General features: G+C 39.2%; 2 protein-coding genes across 2 annotated transcripts in view; one reads left to right on the top strand and one right to left on the bottom strand.

Annotated features, from left to right (window-relative positions):
* Positions 1 to 747: 747 nt before the first annotated feature.
* On the bottom strand, positions 748 to 6,544 carry LOC306967687 (uncharacterized protein). The gene is made up of 5 exons (XM_079562793.1): positions 6,197 to 6,544; positions 3,424 to 3,575; positions 3,035 to 3,160; positions 1,382 to 1,475; positions 748 to 920 (listed from the first exon to the last, which is right to left on the bottom strand). The coding sequence occupies exons 1-5, from the start codon at positions 6,345 to 6,347 to the stop codon at positions 793 to 795; spliced, it is 651 nt and encodes a 216-aa protein (XP_079418919.1). The 5' UTR covers positions 6,348 to 6,544; the 3' UTR covers positions 748 to 792.
* A 6,016-nt stretch (positions 6,545 to 12,560) lies between these two features.
* Positions 12,561 to 16,354, top strand: part of lrrfip1a (leucine rich repeat (in FLII) interacting protein 1a) — a 69,716-nt gene continuing 65,922 nt past the window's right edge. Inside the window, exon 1 of the mRNA XM_079563445.1 lies at positions 12,561 to 13,087. Coding sequence (XP_079419571.1) covers positions 12,998 to 13,087 — 90 coding nt within the window. The 5' untranslated portion in view covers positions 12,561 to 12,997. The remainder of the gene's footprint in view (positions 13,088 to 16,354) is intronic.

Here is a 16,354-nt window from a genome sequence, read left to right as displayed (position 1 = left end):
GTTTATTATGTTGCAGGTTATGGCTCTAAGTGTGGTAAAAAATAAAATGATTTCAGCGACTGGCAGAGGCTCTTGTCGTGGGGGTCTCGAGTTTGCAGGAGGTTGGTTATACAAGGCTTAATAAATGAAACAATATGGCAGCACAAATCTCCATGGTCATAATATTGTAATTTCACTCTGTTAACTGTGCGATGATATTAACCTCTTAACTCCCGCCTGAACCGAGAGGATCTTTTTCCTCACGTCATCAAGATTTTTTTTCCATCATTTTTATGTTGGGTCTCAACTCATTTTTGTAACTTTTTTGTAATTTTTTTGTCATTTTTTGTCATTTTTTGGTCATTTTTTTTTTGACAATTTTTTATCAATTTTTTTGTCACATTTTGTCACATTTTTGTAAAAAAAAAATTGTCACATTTTTGTAATTTTTTGTCACATTTTTATCACATTTTTGTCACATTTTTGTTTGTTTTTTGTCATTTTTTTGTCATTTTTTTGTCATTTTTTTGTGACATTTTTTGTCACATTTTTTGTCATTTTCTTGTGACATTTTTGTGACATTTTTGCCACTTTTTCCATACATTTTTCGTCACTTTTTTGTCAATGTTTTCTCACTTTTTTGTCACATTTCCATCATTCGTCTCGGTTTTGTTGCTATTTTCACAGCTTTTTTCCCAGAAGCTTTTGGACTGGGGTAAAGCCTAACTGGAGATAATGTGCTCGGTTCAGGTGGGAGTTAAGGGGTTAATGTCTAAATACTGAGAGTTCTGAAATCTGAAGTTTGTCTCCTGGTCATGGTCCGAGACTGCAGCACGACGGTAAAGAGCTGAAGAAGCCTCTGTTTTGGAGGTTCACTCTGGGAATCTCCTGCCACTCGGACAGAAAGCGCTGATCACAGGTCAGCTCGTACACGCGGTAGGCTGCAAGGAGAGAACGCAGTGTCAAAAAACAAACAAAAATGCATCTCTTCAGCCTCAAACGGGTGTGTTTACTTTCTAATCTGCTTTAAAATGGGTCAAGGACAAAGCAAAGATGTTGGGAGAGTAAAATGAAACATAAATCTCAATGTGGCCACTGATTTGTGAGACAGTGTGGTGCTTGGTGCCCTCTAGTGGATGCAAAGAAAATGGACAATGACTTTGAGAAGCTATGATTGAAAATGCCTGAATTATTACCCCAACTGTCCCTCTTCTGCGAGTTATACACATTTTCTGGAGTTCCATAGTTTATACATCAAAGTGTATCATTCTTTTGTGTTGTGTTTAATGACAGAGATTGCACATATTGATACTGGAGCAAATACTTGGTACTTTTTAAGCTGCCCTTCACTCCTGTCTTGGGGCAACGTGGGTGAGGTGACTTTGCACTTAGCCGTACGTACCCACAGTCAGCAGCAGTTGATTGACGTGGTCTCCAGACAGAGCCGACGTTTCCATGAAGCCCAAGCCTCTGTCTTCAGCCAAACTCTGGCCCTCCTGACAGATACACAGCAGAGTGGTTATAAATAGTACAATCACCTACACTGATACTTTTGCAGGTAATGTTAAACAGAAGGGGCTATCGTTCCGAAGCGAGATTCAAGTTTGCATTTATTCATTTATTGTTCTACAAGATTACTGTGCTTTTCTGTATACCAAGTCAGTATGATGCTATATGCTGAATGAAAAAGTGCTAATTTCATTGAGTGTGAATGGGGGGGAAGTTTGATTTTCAACAATATACGATGGATACGATGGTGTTTAATGTCTGTTGTTTTTGAACCAACATTTGTTTGTATTCGATAAGCAGTAAAATTAGTTTAGCAATGTCATCTATATTTTCCAAGAAATATAGATTTAAAGGCACCATACCTGATTTTTTTTTCTAGTATTGGAACTAATCTGTCTTGTCCTCCATTAGTATATTGTAAAAATGTTTAAAAAAAACTACTGCCTCTAATTCTAAACATTTGGAACAATTTCATGATCTCACAGGCAGGTTTTGTAGTATTGTGCCTATAAACTGTTCCCTGTCAAGAATTGGGATGTTGCAAATGTGTTAGGAAAGTTAAGAATGAGTTTGGACCATCACAAGCATTTTTCATTTTGTGGCCTCTTCTTTCATGGTTTGTTATAAAAAATAAATATAAATCAAGTATAGGGCAGTACTAAGTAACTCATGCCCCTAGAGGCCATAAGCGCAACTGCAGGTGTCATTGCAAGCTGCAATTTTTTAACTTAATAATTGTCTGAGAGTAAATACTACGCTGACAGAAAAGACAAAGGGAGAGAGGGATATTGTGCATCCAATTACACAATGGAGATTTTATTTTTCACTCAAACTTGGCTGTAAATACGGTTTAAGTGGCGCTATCCCGCAGTTAGCTTTGCCCTTTAGCATGTTAGCTTCTTCTTCATGATTCCATTGCTATGCATTGGTGATTCCGACCCGGAGGCAGGGATGTTGCAAGTGTGGTTTTCTGGCCAGAGACACCAGTGGAGATGAAAGACCCCCAATCGTATTACCCCCAGAGGGACTACGGAAAGGATTTATTAAGGTAAACAAGTTACTTAGTGTTGTTTTAATGTTTTTAAGGACTTCACTTTAATTGGACCAGATGCCAGTTGGTCATTTTTATACTCACTACTGCCACCTCAGGTCTTACATGTAACTGCAGGTTCTATATTAAGCTCGTGCATGACGACAGTTCGGATCCAAATCAACGCCTTTATGAGTGACGGTGCAGGATCTTAGAGGCAGTTGTGGTGAACAGGTCTGGGCTCATTCTACACATTAGGACATTGCTGGAACATGTAGGGGGAGGAAAATACTTAACTTTAACATTTTTAAACTCCGTATAGTCCCTTTAAAACAGTCCACTTAATGGGTTTTAACTACCTGGTGCCATGTGATTTGGTCAAGTGGAGGACAATAGATGGATGGATGGAGTTTATAAAATTGTCTCATGACTGAACAAGGACTTGACCTGTAGGAGGACCAGTTTGTAGCAGTTTGAGAAACACCATTATAATGTGTTTATCAGAAGTGCTTGTACCTGCGCTGAGACTTGTCTGCTTTGGGCCAGATCCGCTTTGTTCCCCACGAGCCACACCACGGTGGAGTCTGGGATTATCTGCTTCTCCAGCTCCTGCAGCCACTGCTGGGCTCGAGTGAAAGTTTCCTGAGGTGAAAACACAAACATAACTTCACAAAACAGGCCCGGAAAACAGCTGCAAACAATTCTATTTTCACTTAAGGGATGACACAGCAGGAGAATAGGGGAAGTTGAATTTATAAATATCTCTGTCAAACGTTTGCAGTTCAGTAGATGCTATTTACAAGTGTGAATGTGAAAACCTGTGACTTGAAAGAACTTATCGCCTGCTGTGTCTGCACCTTTAAAAAAAAAAAAGATAAGATACAACACATAAAGCTGCATCTTACCCTCTTGCTGATGTCGTAGACCAGCAGAGCCGCATGGGCCCCTCTGTAGTACAGGGGGGTGACACTGTGGTATCTCTCTTGTCCCGCTGTGTCCCAGATCTCAAAGCGCAGACTGGCCCCGTTCACACTCACCACATGGGTCTGGTACGCACCTGAGGGACGCACCACAGTTACAACTTTACATTAGAATAGACATCGTCTGGAAGATCACTGGTCCTCAACTAATGGGTCAGGTTGAGGCACAGCTCCATTTTCAGAGGGAGATGATCATTATTGACAGTTGGTTATCGTTTGGATCAGTGCACAAATTGTCAGATCTCTTTCGGAAATAGTGTATTTTGAAATATCACATTCATCACAAAGTTATCTTGTGACACATTCACAGTGAGAATAGAGAGCCAGTTCTGAGGTGTTTGAGAGGCAAACAGCACCGAGGCAAGTGCTAGTTTGGAACCTTAAAAAGCTTCAGCATCCGTTAGATCAGGGGTAGGCAGATTTGTCATTTATCGTATAAAACATTGTATTTTCCACACTATTTTGTTGAACAAGACTGAAATTATGATCAAAACAACCCAATAACAAACATTTTAACAAACTCTGTTAGTGTTTCCAGGCAGTTTCAGATGGAAAATATTGAAGACACGCGACCCACTGAAAATGTTTCCGTGACCCACTTTTGGGTCTAATCCTCGTTTTACATGATATAATATGATCAAGTAGGATGTTCTGCCAGGACATCTTTTAAATACTGACACTATTTCTTTCATTTTTAGGGTGCTTTAATGGGTATTTGATCCCTTATTTGCAAAATAATATTTCTCAAAATCATCTTGGGGGCCAGAGGTTCTGTGCTGTAGGGCCGGATTTGGCCCCCGGGCCTGACATTGCCTAGCCCTGCGTTAGATGATGGTAGATATATACTGTCCTTTAGCTTTGATTACAGCTGCAATGTCAAAAGATTTACTCTCATCCAGTGTTCCATTAATTATTCACCGAGATCTTGTATTGATGATGGGAGAGTGTGACCACTGTGCAAAGCCTTCTCTAGCACATCCCAAAGATTCTCCATGGGGTTAAGATCTGGACTCTGTGGTAGAAACGATGTCTCCTGCTCCCTGAACCACTCTTTAATTAATTAATCCAGGCATCGTCGTCTTGGAATGTGTCTGTTCCATCAGGGAAGAAGAAATAACCTTTTCATTCAGTGTGTTCAGCGAATCTCCTTCTTTGGGCTCATAGTGTTGCTGAATCTAGACCAGATCATAACAGCTGGTTAAATCCAGGTGGGGACTTTTTTTTTTGGTGAGGCAGTGTCATCTCGACCACAACCGGGTCAAACTGCTGAAGTTACAGTTAAGCCACACCCTTTATTGTTTGTTTTCACCCATTCTCTTGTACAACACTGTGTGATTTAATCTGTGAAAAGCACTTTAGAAATAAACTTTACTTACTTACTCACTATACTTACTGTACTTACTTGAGAGCTACTGGTTGAGATTTCTTCATTTTACAGCAAATAGATTACTAATTGTAAGGCTCGAATGGAGTTTTTCTCCAAACTGTATGTACTTGGGTTTGTTTAGGTTCATTTTAATCCGAGATGATCTCGCTGATTGATGTTTGAGTATCTATGTTGGTTTTCTGGTCGTCATGGACCCCGGTTAATGTATTACAGGCTTCCTCTGTCGCTACGTTTGGCCGACTCAGCTGAAAACACGGCTGTTCAGACGAGCTTTTAGTTGAAAATGGATTGTTTTTTTATTTGTCAAATACTTACTTGTTTATAATTCACTTTTTGTGAATCACTTTGTGATTTTTTCTGCGAATGGTGCTATGTAAATAAAGTTTCTTCTTCTTCTATATCTACAAATGATGTATATTTCAAACATTTAGATACTGAACACTTTACATTACGGGCCGGTAAGTCCATGGTACTTACAGTGGTAATTACTAGTAATGACTGTGGTACTTATTGTGGCCCTACAAGTGGTAATTGGGGCTAAGGTTAGGGAGTCACAGAATTACCCCTGTATCTCTCATTACTAAGAGAAACAGGGGTAACTCTTAGTAATGAAGGTTTTACTTCTATTTACTTTGGTACTTTCTGGCAAATCAAGGATACTACAGCAGCAATTCATAGGTAGTAAATGAGATACTTCTACAAACAGCAGTAATTTCTAGGATGTGTGACTATAAAACAATATTAAACAGCATTAAGGAAAACAAGAAGTACCACCTTCATTACTAAGAGTTACCACTGTTTCTAGAAGTGCATACCTTGTAATTCTCACTATAGTATCCTTTAAGTACCACAAAAAGTACCTAGAATTTCCACTGTAAGCACCACCATAAGCACCACTGTAAGTACCACCATAAGTACCTATAAGTACCACTACTATTACAAGTATTTACCACTGTAAGTACCATGGACTTACCGGCCCATAATGTAAAGTGTCACCCAAGGATTTTATGAAAAGTTTGAAAGCCTCTGATCAAACAGGGTCAGTGTTGCAACTTGTAAGTTAAAGGTCAGTCACATGAAAGTGGGAGTCGACTAGAGAGTAAATATGCTACATTTGATACCACATGAGTAATATTATAATATCAATCTCTCGCTCCGCTTCCTCCCATTGTCAGGAGTCGTGAAACTTGTATTTTTAGTATGATCATTCGAGTGCAAAATAAATAAACTTGACATGAATACAGTGTAAAACATACTTCCTCATGTCACACACAAAAAAAAGCACAAAGAGGTTCAAATAAGGAGACTCACAGCCCACAGTTGGTTGTCCGTCTTTAAACTCTCCCTTCACGAAGCGCGTGGCCAGGCTGGACTTTCCCACTCCGGAGCTGCCCAACAGAACCATCTTTACCCTCAGAGTCCGAGAGTTCACCTCTGCTTCTCCTGCAGCGTTTTGGGACATTTTTGCCCCATTCAGAACTCCCAGTTACATCCAAATAATCCGAATGTCAAAGCATAGTAATCCCGCGTACAGGTGGAAACGTTTAAAAAGTACCCAGAGAAGTCTACACCGGTGCAGTCCAGGTGTTGTTGTGCCCCAGATTCATCTTAACAAATAAACGTGAAACCAGAGAACAAGCCTGTCTCGGCTAGCACAGTAAAAGATTCACTTCCTCGTTCACACCTAGAAAATAAAACCCCGTGTGATGAAAGAGGAACTTTATGAGCAGATATGTGCTGTGGCCTGTCAAACAAGTGTATGATAAGCAAGCGGATCTACTGACAATACAAGAACAGGATATGAAATTGTTTAGCTCAATGGTTTATCAAATAATGAAGTTATAGAAAATGTCCTCAAGTAGTAAGTAGAGCTATTAAGCTATGAGAGAAAGGTTTCTGGGTGAAGGTTGTGCCTTTGTTTAAAGTACAGGGGTAGAGTTGCCTGGATATTTTCTCAGCTAAGAATGACATTGATTGAAAATAAATGTGAAGTATAGTAATATATACAGATATAATCTTGAACTAGTGACTCAAATAATTTGTCAATTAAACGCCAATAAGAAAAAAAATACTTGAGATACTGATTGATTTATGTTGAGTAATTTATGTTCAGTATAATTTTAAAAGCACAGACAAAACATGAAATACAACATAAAGATATAGAGCAAACATCCATCCATTTTCTTCCGCTTTATCCGGGGCCGGGTCGCGGGGGCAGCAGTCTCAGCAGAGATGCCCAAACTTCCCGATCCACACACACCTCCTCCAGCTGTTCTGGGGGGGACCCTGAGGCGACACCAGGCCAGCTCGGAGACATAGTCCCACCAGCGTGTCCTGGGCCTTCCACGAGGTCTTGTCCCACTAGGACATGCCTGGAACACCTCCCGCGGGAGGCGACCAGGAGGCATCCGAAACAGATGCCCGAGCCACCTCAGCTGGCTCCTTTCGACGTGAAGGAGCAGCGACTCTACTCCGAGCTCTTCCCGGGTACCTGAGCTCCTCACCCGATCTCGAAGGGTGCACCCAGCCACCCTGCGAAGGAAACTCATTTCGGCCGCTTGTATTCGCGATCTTGTCCTTTCGGTCATTACCCAAATCTCATGACCATAGGTGAGGGTGGGAACGTAGATCGATCGGTAAATCGAGAGCTTTGCCCCCCGACCTCAAGTGGAGGAGTTCAAGTACCTCGGGGTCTAAGAGCAAACAAGAAAATAAATTGAACTTTTAATTAATTCTACTTTATTATCATTTGTCAACATAATGCTTTCGTCACTTATAGATTTGATAAAATGGCTCCAAGAAGTACAATTACTTAAAGGCACACTGCGTAGAATTTTACTAATAAATAAAATTGAAATACTAGCATTTATTTTATGATAGATCATTTCATCATTGTGTGTTTGCTGTGAAAGGCTCAGCTCTCCTAAGACATGGCTGTATCTTTACCGGGGGTGGGTGCGTCTCCAGCTCGTCTCCATGGAGACGTGACTAAAGGCAGCAGAATATGAGATTAAAACAGGTCCGGTTCTCATCCAAATCCATTCTTTGATTATTCCCTGCAGTTATAGTATTTTTCTGCGTCGAGCTGGTCAATAGGAGCATGTTTTGCACTAATAGCAACAGTATAGTCCAAAATGTTACGCAGTGTGCCTTTAAAAAAAAGTGTAGGGTGTGTATGTTGTTGAGTAAAATGTTACTGACTTTTACTGCTACAACCTAAAATTAGTTGAGTAATCCAAATTGATGCGTTGCTTGTAAATGATTTCTATTATTGCTTAGTAATTTAGTGATGATAAGCAAGCGGATCTACTGGCAATGCAAGAACAGGATATGAAATTGTTTGGCTCAATGGTTTATCAAATAATGAAGTTATAGAAAATGTACTCAAGTGGTAAGTAGAGGTATTAAAGGTATTTCTGGGTGAAGGTTGGGCCTTTGTGCCTTTAGTTGAAAATCAATTTAAAGTATAGAATAATTTAAAACTAGTGACTCAAATAATGAGTCAATCAAACGTTAAAAGGAAAACACTGCTTGAGACCTGAATTAGTGATTGAGTGATTCATGTCCAGTATTATTGTAATAGCACAGATTAACCCCTTAACTCCCACCTGAACCGAGCACATTTTCTCCAGTTTGGCTTTACCCCAGTCCAAAAGCTTCTGGAAAAAAGCTGTGAAAATAGCAACAAAACAATGATGGAAATGTGACAAGAAACTGACAAAAAAGTGACGAAACAATGACAAAAATGTGATAAAAATTGGACAAAAAAATGACAAAAATATGACAAAAAATGACAAAAATGTGACAAAATGTGACAAAAAAATAACAAAAAATTGATAAAAAACGGACAAAAAAATGACAAAAATGTGACAAAAAGTGACAAAAATGTGATAAAAAAAATGGACGAAAAAATGACAAAAAAGTTACAAAAATTAGTTGAATACCCAACAAAAAAATGATGGAAATAAATCTGATGACGTGAGGAAAAAGGTCCTCTCGGTTCAGGTGGGAGTTAAGAGGTTAAACATGAAATTCAACATTTCATTCCTAAGAACAAACAAGAAAATGGATTGTGAAATGAAAATAAATCAATGTAGAATTATGTCAATTTAACTTTGATATATTTTCATTTGTCAATATAAAGCTTTGTCACTTATGGATGTGATAAAATGGCTCCAAGAAGTACAATTACTTAAAAAAAAGAAATTTAAAAAAAAGTAGTAGTAGTGTGTATGTGTTATGTATTAGGGCTGGGACAATCCGCTTTTGTCACGATCCAATATCACGATACTCAGGGGCCGATCCGATCCGAATTGTGGTACAGTATTAATGATGATTTGTAAAAAGTTTACCATAAATATGTAAAAAAGAAAACAGTCATGTGTCCAAAGTTTATAAACAAAATGCCATTTGACATTTAAGCGCATTAAGACAAAATGTAACAAAATGTATCGATACTTGGTGTTGATCCAAATCAGATCCGATATTTTGTCCCAACCATATGTATGTAGTTGAGTAAAATGTTACTGAGTTCTACTACATTCAGCTTTTTACTGCTACAACTTAAAATGTGTTGAGTAAAACAAATTGATGGTTATGCTGAATGATCTCTATTATTACTTAGTATTTAGTCATTCGTTACAAGTCAGGCAATTCTGCAATGCACAGAGCGGACACTAGAGGGCAGGATTAACCAGATGAATTACTAACCCAAACTTTTTAACTTCAGTAAATGAACTTTCTCTAGCGCAATGCTGCCAACCACTGTGCCCCATTCAATACTATAAGCCCAATGTTTAATGTAATTTAGAAACAAGCCTAAAATATAATACTAGATGAAACATGTTATTGTTAGTGTCTTATCTCAGATTTGGGGGGTCTGTTCTGCCCCTTTAAGAAAACCAGCCTGTTTTAGAAGTCTCTGGTCACATTATAAATAGACAGAGGGCTGTGAGAGAGGGACAGAAGCACGAGCTGCGGTTTGAAACAAGACCCTGAACATGTATGGAGTCCCACGCCGGGGACTACGAGGCGTTTACGTGCACTCTGGAAATATGAGCTCTACACTTCACAATATCAAAGTGATGTGTGAGCTTTTTTCATTTACAGTGTGACATAAGTACAAGAAAATTCAATTCTATTTTTAAAGCTATGAAAGACCAAAGAATGGGACAAAGTTTTCGGGACATTTCACAATAAACCCTTATTCAGTTTAGATTGGTTTGTTAATGTTGGCCTCTTGAGGTGTGTCATCTCGTTTTCTGTATATTTTGATTAATATTGACAACAGAATTATTGGCCGGCATTAATATTATTATATTCAAATATTCCGTTTAGACAGCCATAAACATGTAAATATGGGCAATACAAACTAACAATCATTTTGGTAGTCGATTAATCTACAGGTATTTTTATCGAATAATCGCTTGGCTGTGAAAGGTGTAGGAATTATTTATTATTATTATTTTTAGCTTAAAACCACACCGCATAAAATTGTAAGTAAAATTGAATTACAAGCATTTTTTGTACAACATTTTTTTGGATTATTGAAAAAGACCTCATGAATGTACAAACAAACATGAGCCTTTGCTGTGAGCGGCTCAGCTCTCCTGAGACATGATTGAAACTTTACCGGGAGTGGGTGCGTCTTCAAATCGTCTCCATGGAGATGTGACTAAAGGCAGCAGAATGTGAGATTTATACAGGTCAGGTCCTCATCCAAATCCATCATTTGATTACCCACGCCAAAAATAGCCATTTCTGTGCCCAGCTGCTCATAGTCCAAAATGTTACACAGTGTGCCTTTAAACGGAATGTTAGTTGGAGTCCCTTCGTGCTAGTTTTACTTTCTGATTGGATGAGATACAGACAGATATTTAAGAAATTTACAATGTAAAAAAGCACTATATACCTTCACTTTAAAGGGATATTTCAGGATTTTTGACATAGGGCCTAATTTCCTAGTTATCCAGAGTGTTGTTGATTTCTGGAGACATATATATATATATATATTTAATTCATGCAGTCCTGATATTTGAAGAGTTTAGTGGTGCTAGGCTAGTGCTAGGCTAGTGCATGTCTATGGTAACTAGTAGCATGCATTAACAGTCTGACCCCCCAGCACAGTGCACTTGAGGAAAATCACTTATAACACCAGACTGCCTACAAATCAGATATGGCAGTATTTGGAGGACAACCCGATGATTTTGAAGAGGTTTGTAATGCAGGCTACTAGTCAGGGGTGGACTGGCCATGTGTCCATTCTGGAAGAGCACAGAAGGGCCACTGGCTCTTGGGCCACCAGTCTATATTTTCTCCTTAACCTCTTCAACCCCCGCCTTAACCGAGCTTTACCCAAATCTAAGAGCTTAAAAGCAAAGCATTAAAAATAGCAACAAGTGAGTCAGAAAAGCAACAAAAATGTGACAAAAAAGTGACTAAGATGTGACGAAAACATGACAACAAAGCAACGAAATAAGCAGTGAAAAACCGACAAAAAACTGACTAAAAACACAACGAAAAGCCACAAAAAAAGTAATGAAAAAACAACAAAAACAACAATAAACAAAAGGGTACAATCACTTTTGTAGGTCTTGGCTTTCAAATGAGGCGTTATGCTGTTGCTCTCCAGTGGAGAAGCTTTTAGATTTGGGTAAAACCGAACTGGAGGAAATGCACTCGGCTAAGACGGGAGGTAAGAGGTTCACATATGTCATATATGAAGTGCTGCATTTTCGCTAATTTGGGCCAGGCTGGTCAGAGTCCAGGGCCCTTTTTCAGTCCCAGTCCGCCCCTGCTACTAGTTACCATAGACATGCGCTAGCCTAGCACTAGCCTAGCATCACTAAACTCTTCAAATATAAGGACTGCAGGAATTAAAAAAATATATATATACATCTCCAGAAATCAACAACACTCTGGATAACTAGGAATGAGGCCCTATGTCAAAAATCCTGAAATATCCCTTTAAAATCAAAGTAGTTTTCATGTCCTTTTTGATATTATAGTCTATACCAGAAAACGATTAGCCTAATCAACACAACTGTTTCAAGCCAAAGTTTACTCTTTTGTAATTGAGACCAGATTCTAGCAAATTCTTAATAGCTGAAGTGCATCAACAGTTATTAAAGCAGTACTAAGTAACGTGTTTACCTTAATAAATCCTTTTCGTAGTCCCTGTGGGGGTAATACAAGTGTTTATAGGATGATTGGAGGGTCTTTCATCTCGCCCTGGTGTCTCTGGCCAGAAAACCATGTTTGCAACTTGACTGCCACCGGTCCGGAGGAAGCAATACACACTAATGGAATCACGAAGAAGAAGCTAACATGCTAACGGGCAAAGCTAACTGCGGGCTAACGTCACTTTAAACAGTATTTACAGCCAAGTTTGAGCGAAAAAAAATATTTCCATTGTATAATTGGATGCACAGTAACCCTCTTTCCCTTCGCCTTTCCTGTCAGTATTTACTCTCCAAGACAATTAATAAGTTAAAAAATCGTAACTTGCTACTACACCTGCAGTTGCGCTTATGGCCTCTAGGGGGAAGAGTTACTTAGTACTGCTTTAATTAAATTTTCATTTATTTGCGTCACATTTCAACAGCACCAAACCTGAACTCTCTGTGTTCCCACGCGCCCTGAACGCCCCTCGGTGCCTGCAGTCTCTGATGTTGCTCAGTGACAGGTTTGTGATTCTGGTCCGCGCTTCGCCAGGTGCCAAAAAGAAGCGCAGCTGTTCGTACCCCCGACCCCACCGCCTTTCCGCTCGGACTTACAACCCACTTTCTTCCCACATTTCCCACTAGAAATCCCGTTTTTGTGTGTGTTTTGTTTACGGGATCGGGGAGAGTATCACCGACGCGCTCTGAGAAATTAGAGCGACACACGTGTTTTTTGGAGTTCGGCGCGAGGAACACAGGAAGAAGCCAGAGAGCGGATGTTTGACAATGACCCAGGCAGAAAATACGACCAGCTTTAATACGTGCCCACGACTTTGACATGGCGCACCAAAGCGCATAGATCTACACCCCAAAGACCCCCCCCCAACTCTGGATATATCATCGCAACATTTGGCCAAACCTAATAGCACGACTTTGTTCTTCTTTATGAAGTATGGGGACCCAAGGAGCAGGGCGCAAAAGGTCCACCAATAAGGACAGGACCACGGCAGAAGACGATGCGCTCAATCTCATCGCGCGAGAGGTGAGTAAGAATAATGTTTATAAGGTTGTTTTTTACTAAAGAGTGAGTAAAGAGAGAGAGGGACAGAAATGTGTGAGGAGGCTTCTTCCTGTCATTGAACCCCCCAGTACCATTCGGGACAGCTGTGCGTGAGGACAAAGCAACGTTTGTTTAGCCCCAAGGAAATGCATTTTGATTTGAATTTTCCTTTTTAGTCATACCAGAGGTGGATGGAGTAGCCACATATTTACACAAATAAGACAGAGTAACTTTGGGATAGTTTTGCTGAAGTATAAGTAACAAGTTGTGGCCCAAATATCTACCCAAGTAAGAGTAAAAAAGTATTCAAGTACTGCGAGCATACAAGTTTGATTCATGTTTTAGTTGTGACATGAGACAAAACTTGAAATAATGTGACAATTTGAATGTTTTCTAATCATTTTCCTAACAAAACATACAAAAGAAATCCTTATGAATTAAGTAAAGCCACTTAAGGCTTTACTCAGTGTCATGTGGTACTTTTTTGTTTACTCAAGTAAGTGTATAGATACTTCATTTAAATTTTGCTCAGGAAGAAGTAAAAAGTACTGCATAAAAACACTATTTGTACAGTTCTTTCAAAAGTTAGGGTTAGGACAAATATTGGATCGGTTTTGGATCGCAATGCTTTGTGCTGGTATCGATACTATTTCAAGTATCGCAAACTTTCGATACTTGTGTTTGGAGGTTTTATCCTGCGCTCCTTTGTTTTCCGAAAAGCACTAAGTTACATTTTGTGTTAATGCACTTTTCGATCTTAACCTCTTAACTCCCACCTGAACCGAGGGGATCTTTTTCCTCACGTCATCAGATTTTTTTTCCATCCTTTTTTTGTTGGGTATTCTATTCAACTCATTTTTGTAACTTTTTTGTCATTTTTTTGGCTATTTTTGTCCATTTTTTATCACATTTTTGTCACATTTTTGTCATTTTTTTTGTCATTTTTTGTGTGATTTTTTGTCATTTTTTTTGGTCATTTTCTTGTCAAATTTGTATCAATTTTTTGTCACATTTTTGTCATTTTTTCGTCACATTTTTGTCAATTTCTTGTGACATTTTTGTGACATTTCCATCATTGTTTTCGTCTCAGTTTTGTCGCAATTTTCACACCTTTTTTCCAGAAGCTTTTGGATTGGGGTAAAGCCAAACTGGAGAAAATGTGCTCGGTTCAGGTGGGAGTTTAGGGGTTAAAGGAATAGTTCACAGTTCTTCCATACTGAGATATGTTCTTTCCTGAGCTTGGACGAGTTGATCCGTACCTGTCTGGTCTTTGTGCCCGTGGAAGAGCGTGGTGGCTTCCAACTTCACCCCCGTTTGGAGCTATAGGAATATATTGGGAGAGGCCAAATGCTAACAACATCTTTGGTCATTTTGCGTGACTGAGGACACGCACAAAGACCAGACAGGTACGCATCAACTCGTCTAAGCTCAGGCAAGAACATATCTCAGTATGGAAAAAATGGTGGCCTGTTCCTTTTAAGTAAAGTCACTTAAGGATTTACTCAGTGTCAAGGGGTATTTTTTTGTTTACTCAAGTAAGTGTGTAGATGCTTTTCTAATATTACTCAGGAAGAAGTACAGATATTTCAGAAAGTTGCTGAAGTACATCCACATAAATGTAACTTAGTACTACCCACCTCTACCTTTTTTAATTCATTGGGCTGTATACTGTGTTTAGGCTGTTAATGATATTTGCTATTTACAAGGGAAATTACTTAACGGGGGCAGAGTGTTGCTCAAAACCCCTCCTTAAAGTGACTTATTACACTTTTTCCCCATAGCTTGTAGGCCTATACTTGACATATTTGCATTTCAACTTCAAGTTTTGCTTGTTTTGTTGGTGGTTTTCAAATGTTATATCCATGAAATATGCAGCTCTTCCTCTTCGATATGCACTAGTCTCTTGACTTCTTGAAAATACCACTTAATTGGCTTTAAAACTACGATCAATACTTCAAACTAAGTTGGAGAAAAGCATGAAAATGTGTCATATGACTTCTTTTTGAGCTAAGGAATGAAATAAAACCTCCCCTGAGATGATTTTGAGGAATGTTCTTGTACTCGGCAGACCTCAAATAGCTGCTCCAGTACTCTATATATACAGATGATGCAGTTTGTTCCTTTGAAATCACCCTCAAACCCCTTCTTAGGACTTTTTATATGATGTACAACACTGGCATTTAAAAAAGTAATGCATTACTTTGGGCCACAATCGTGTATTTGCACTAAACCAGCAGTGCTCAATCCTCTTCTGACAGTGGCTAATGTTATTGGGACTTTTTTCTAGTAAATGTTTATCTTTGTGGGTAATACCTCCTTCATGTGTGAACCTGCAGGCACTGTTCGCCCGTCTTTGATATTACAAAACTTGAGTCAAGTCAGAACAGGACAGGTTTGCTCCTCAGTGACAGAGACGGTTAAATTAATGTTTTGAGGGGAAGGATAATGCTGTGTGTCTTGTCTCGGGAGGATTAACGTGGATCATTTGAAGAGAAAAGATCACTAGATATATTACAGTGTGATACAGAAGCAAACTCATTGTTTGTGTCAGCTTGAAGCAAAGAAACCGATCGCTGCTGTTGGGAAATGTAGAGCTGTGTTTGTCTGGCGTTTCACAATCAGTGGTGATAGGGATGGATATCTTCATTTTTAAGATTAACGCTATACTTTTATTTCATACCGAGTGTTTGTGGTTAAATGAAAAGATCATTTACCCCTGAACTAGATGATATTACAGCCTTGAGTCTTGTTCTAAGCTCCATAACTTCACAGTTGTAAGTTAGCTCCAGTGCCTTGGCGGAGTTCTACACAATCCATAAAGTTTTTACACTTTTTTTTTTGCACAAAGCTTCTTAGAAACCTTAATGGTGACACTGTACAAATGTCGATTGCAGCAGAGAGGAAGTTGGCTCATTTCTAACCCAACCCGGATGTTTCACATTTGCATTTTCTAACAGTCATCACCGAGCTCTGACTGTAGACTTATGCAGTAGGGCTGTTTCAGTATTACTAAGCTACAATCGAATGACCGATAAGAAGTTCAAATGTTACAGTACAGAAAGTCCCCCAATAGGAAAAGGAAGAAAGATTGGGGATGCCTAGTATTAAACGGCAATTGTCATTCTACAGTTTGTCCCTCAATGTTACTACATTTCACCAGATTTCTAGTATTAGCAAATGAAAGGGTCTCTCACCTACATCTGCAATCCTGGCACTTGTCCCCTTCAAGTCCTAAGTGGAGCGAGTGCA

Source organism: Gobius niger, assembly GCF_951799975.1.
Source record: "Gobius niger genome assembly, chromosome: 9".
Lineage (NCBI taxonomy): Eukaryota > Metazoa > Chordata > Actinopteri > Gobiiformes > Gobiidae > Gobius > Gobius niger.
The sequence above is the reverse complement of the archived record's forward strand: the minus strand, read 5'-3'. Positions and strand labels throughout refer to the sequence as shown.

Excerpts from the sequence above, each read along its gene's own strand:
- LOC306967687 (XM_079562793.1), bottom strand. The coding sequence starts at position 6,347 with ATGTCCCAAAACGCTGCAGGAGAAGCAGAGGTGAACTCTCGGACTCTG. Across the intron at positions 3,576-6,196 it reads CGGACAACCAACTGTGGGCT|GTGCGTACCAGACCCATGTG; the intron begins GTGAGTCTCCTT and ends TGCGTCCCTCAG. Across the intron at positions 3,161-3,423 it reads TCTACGACATCAGCAAGAGG|GAAACTTTCACTCGAGCCCA; the intron begins GTAAGATGCAGC and ends TTTTCACCTCAG.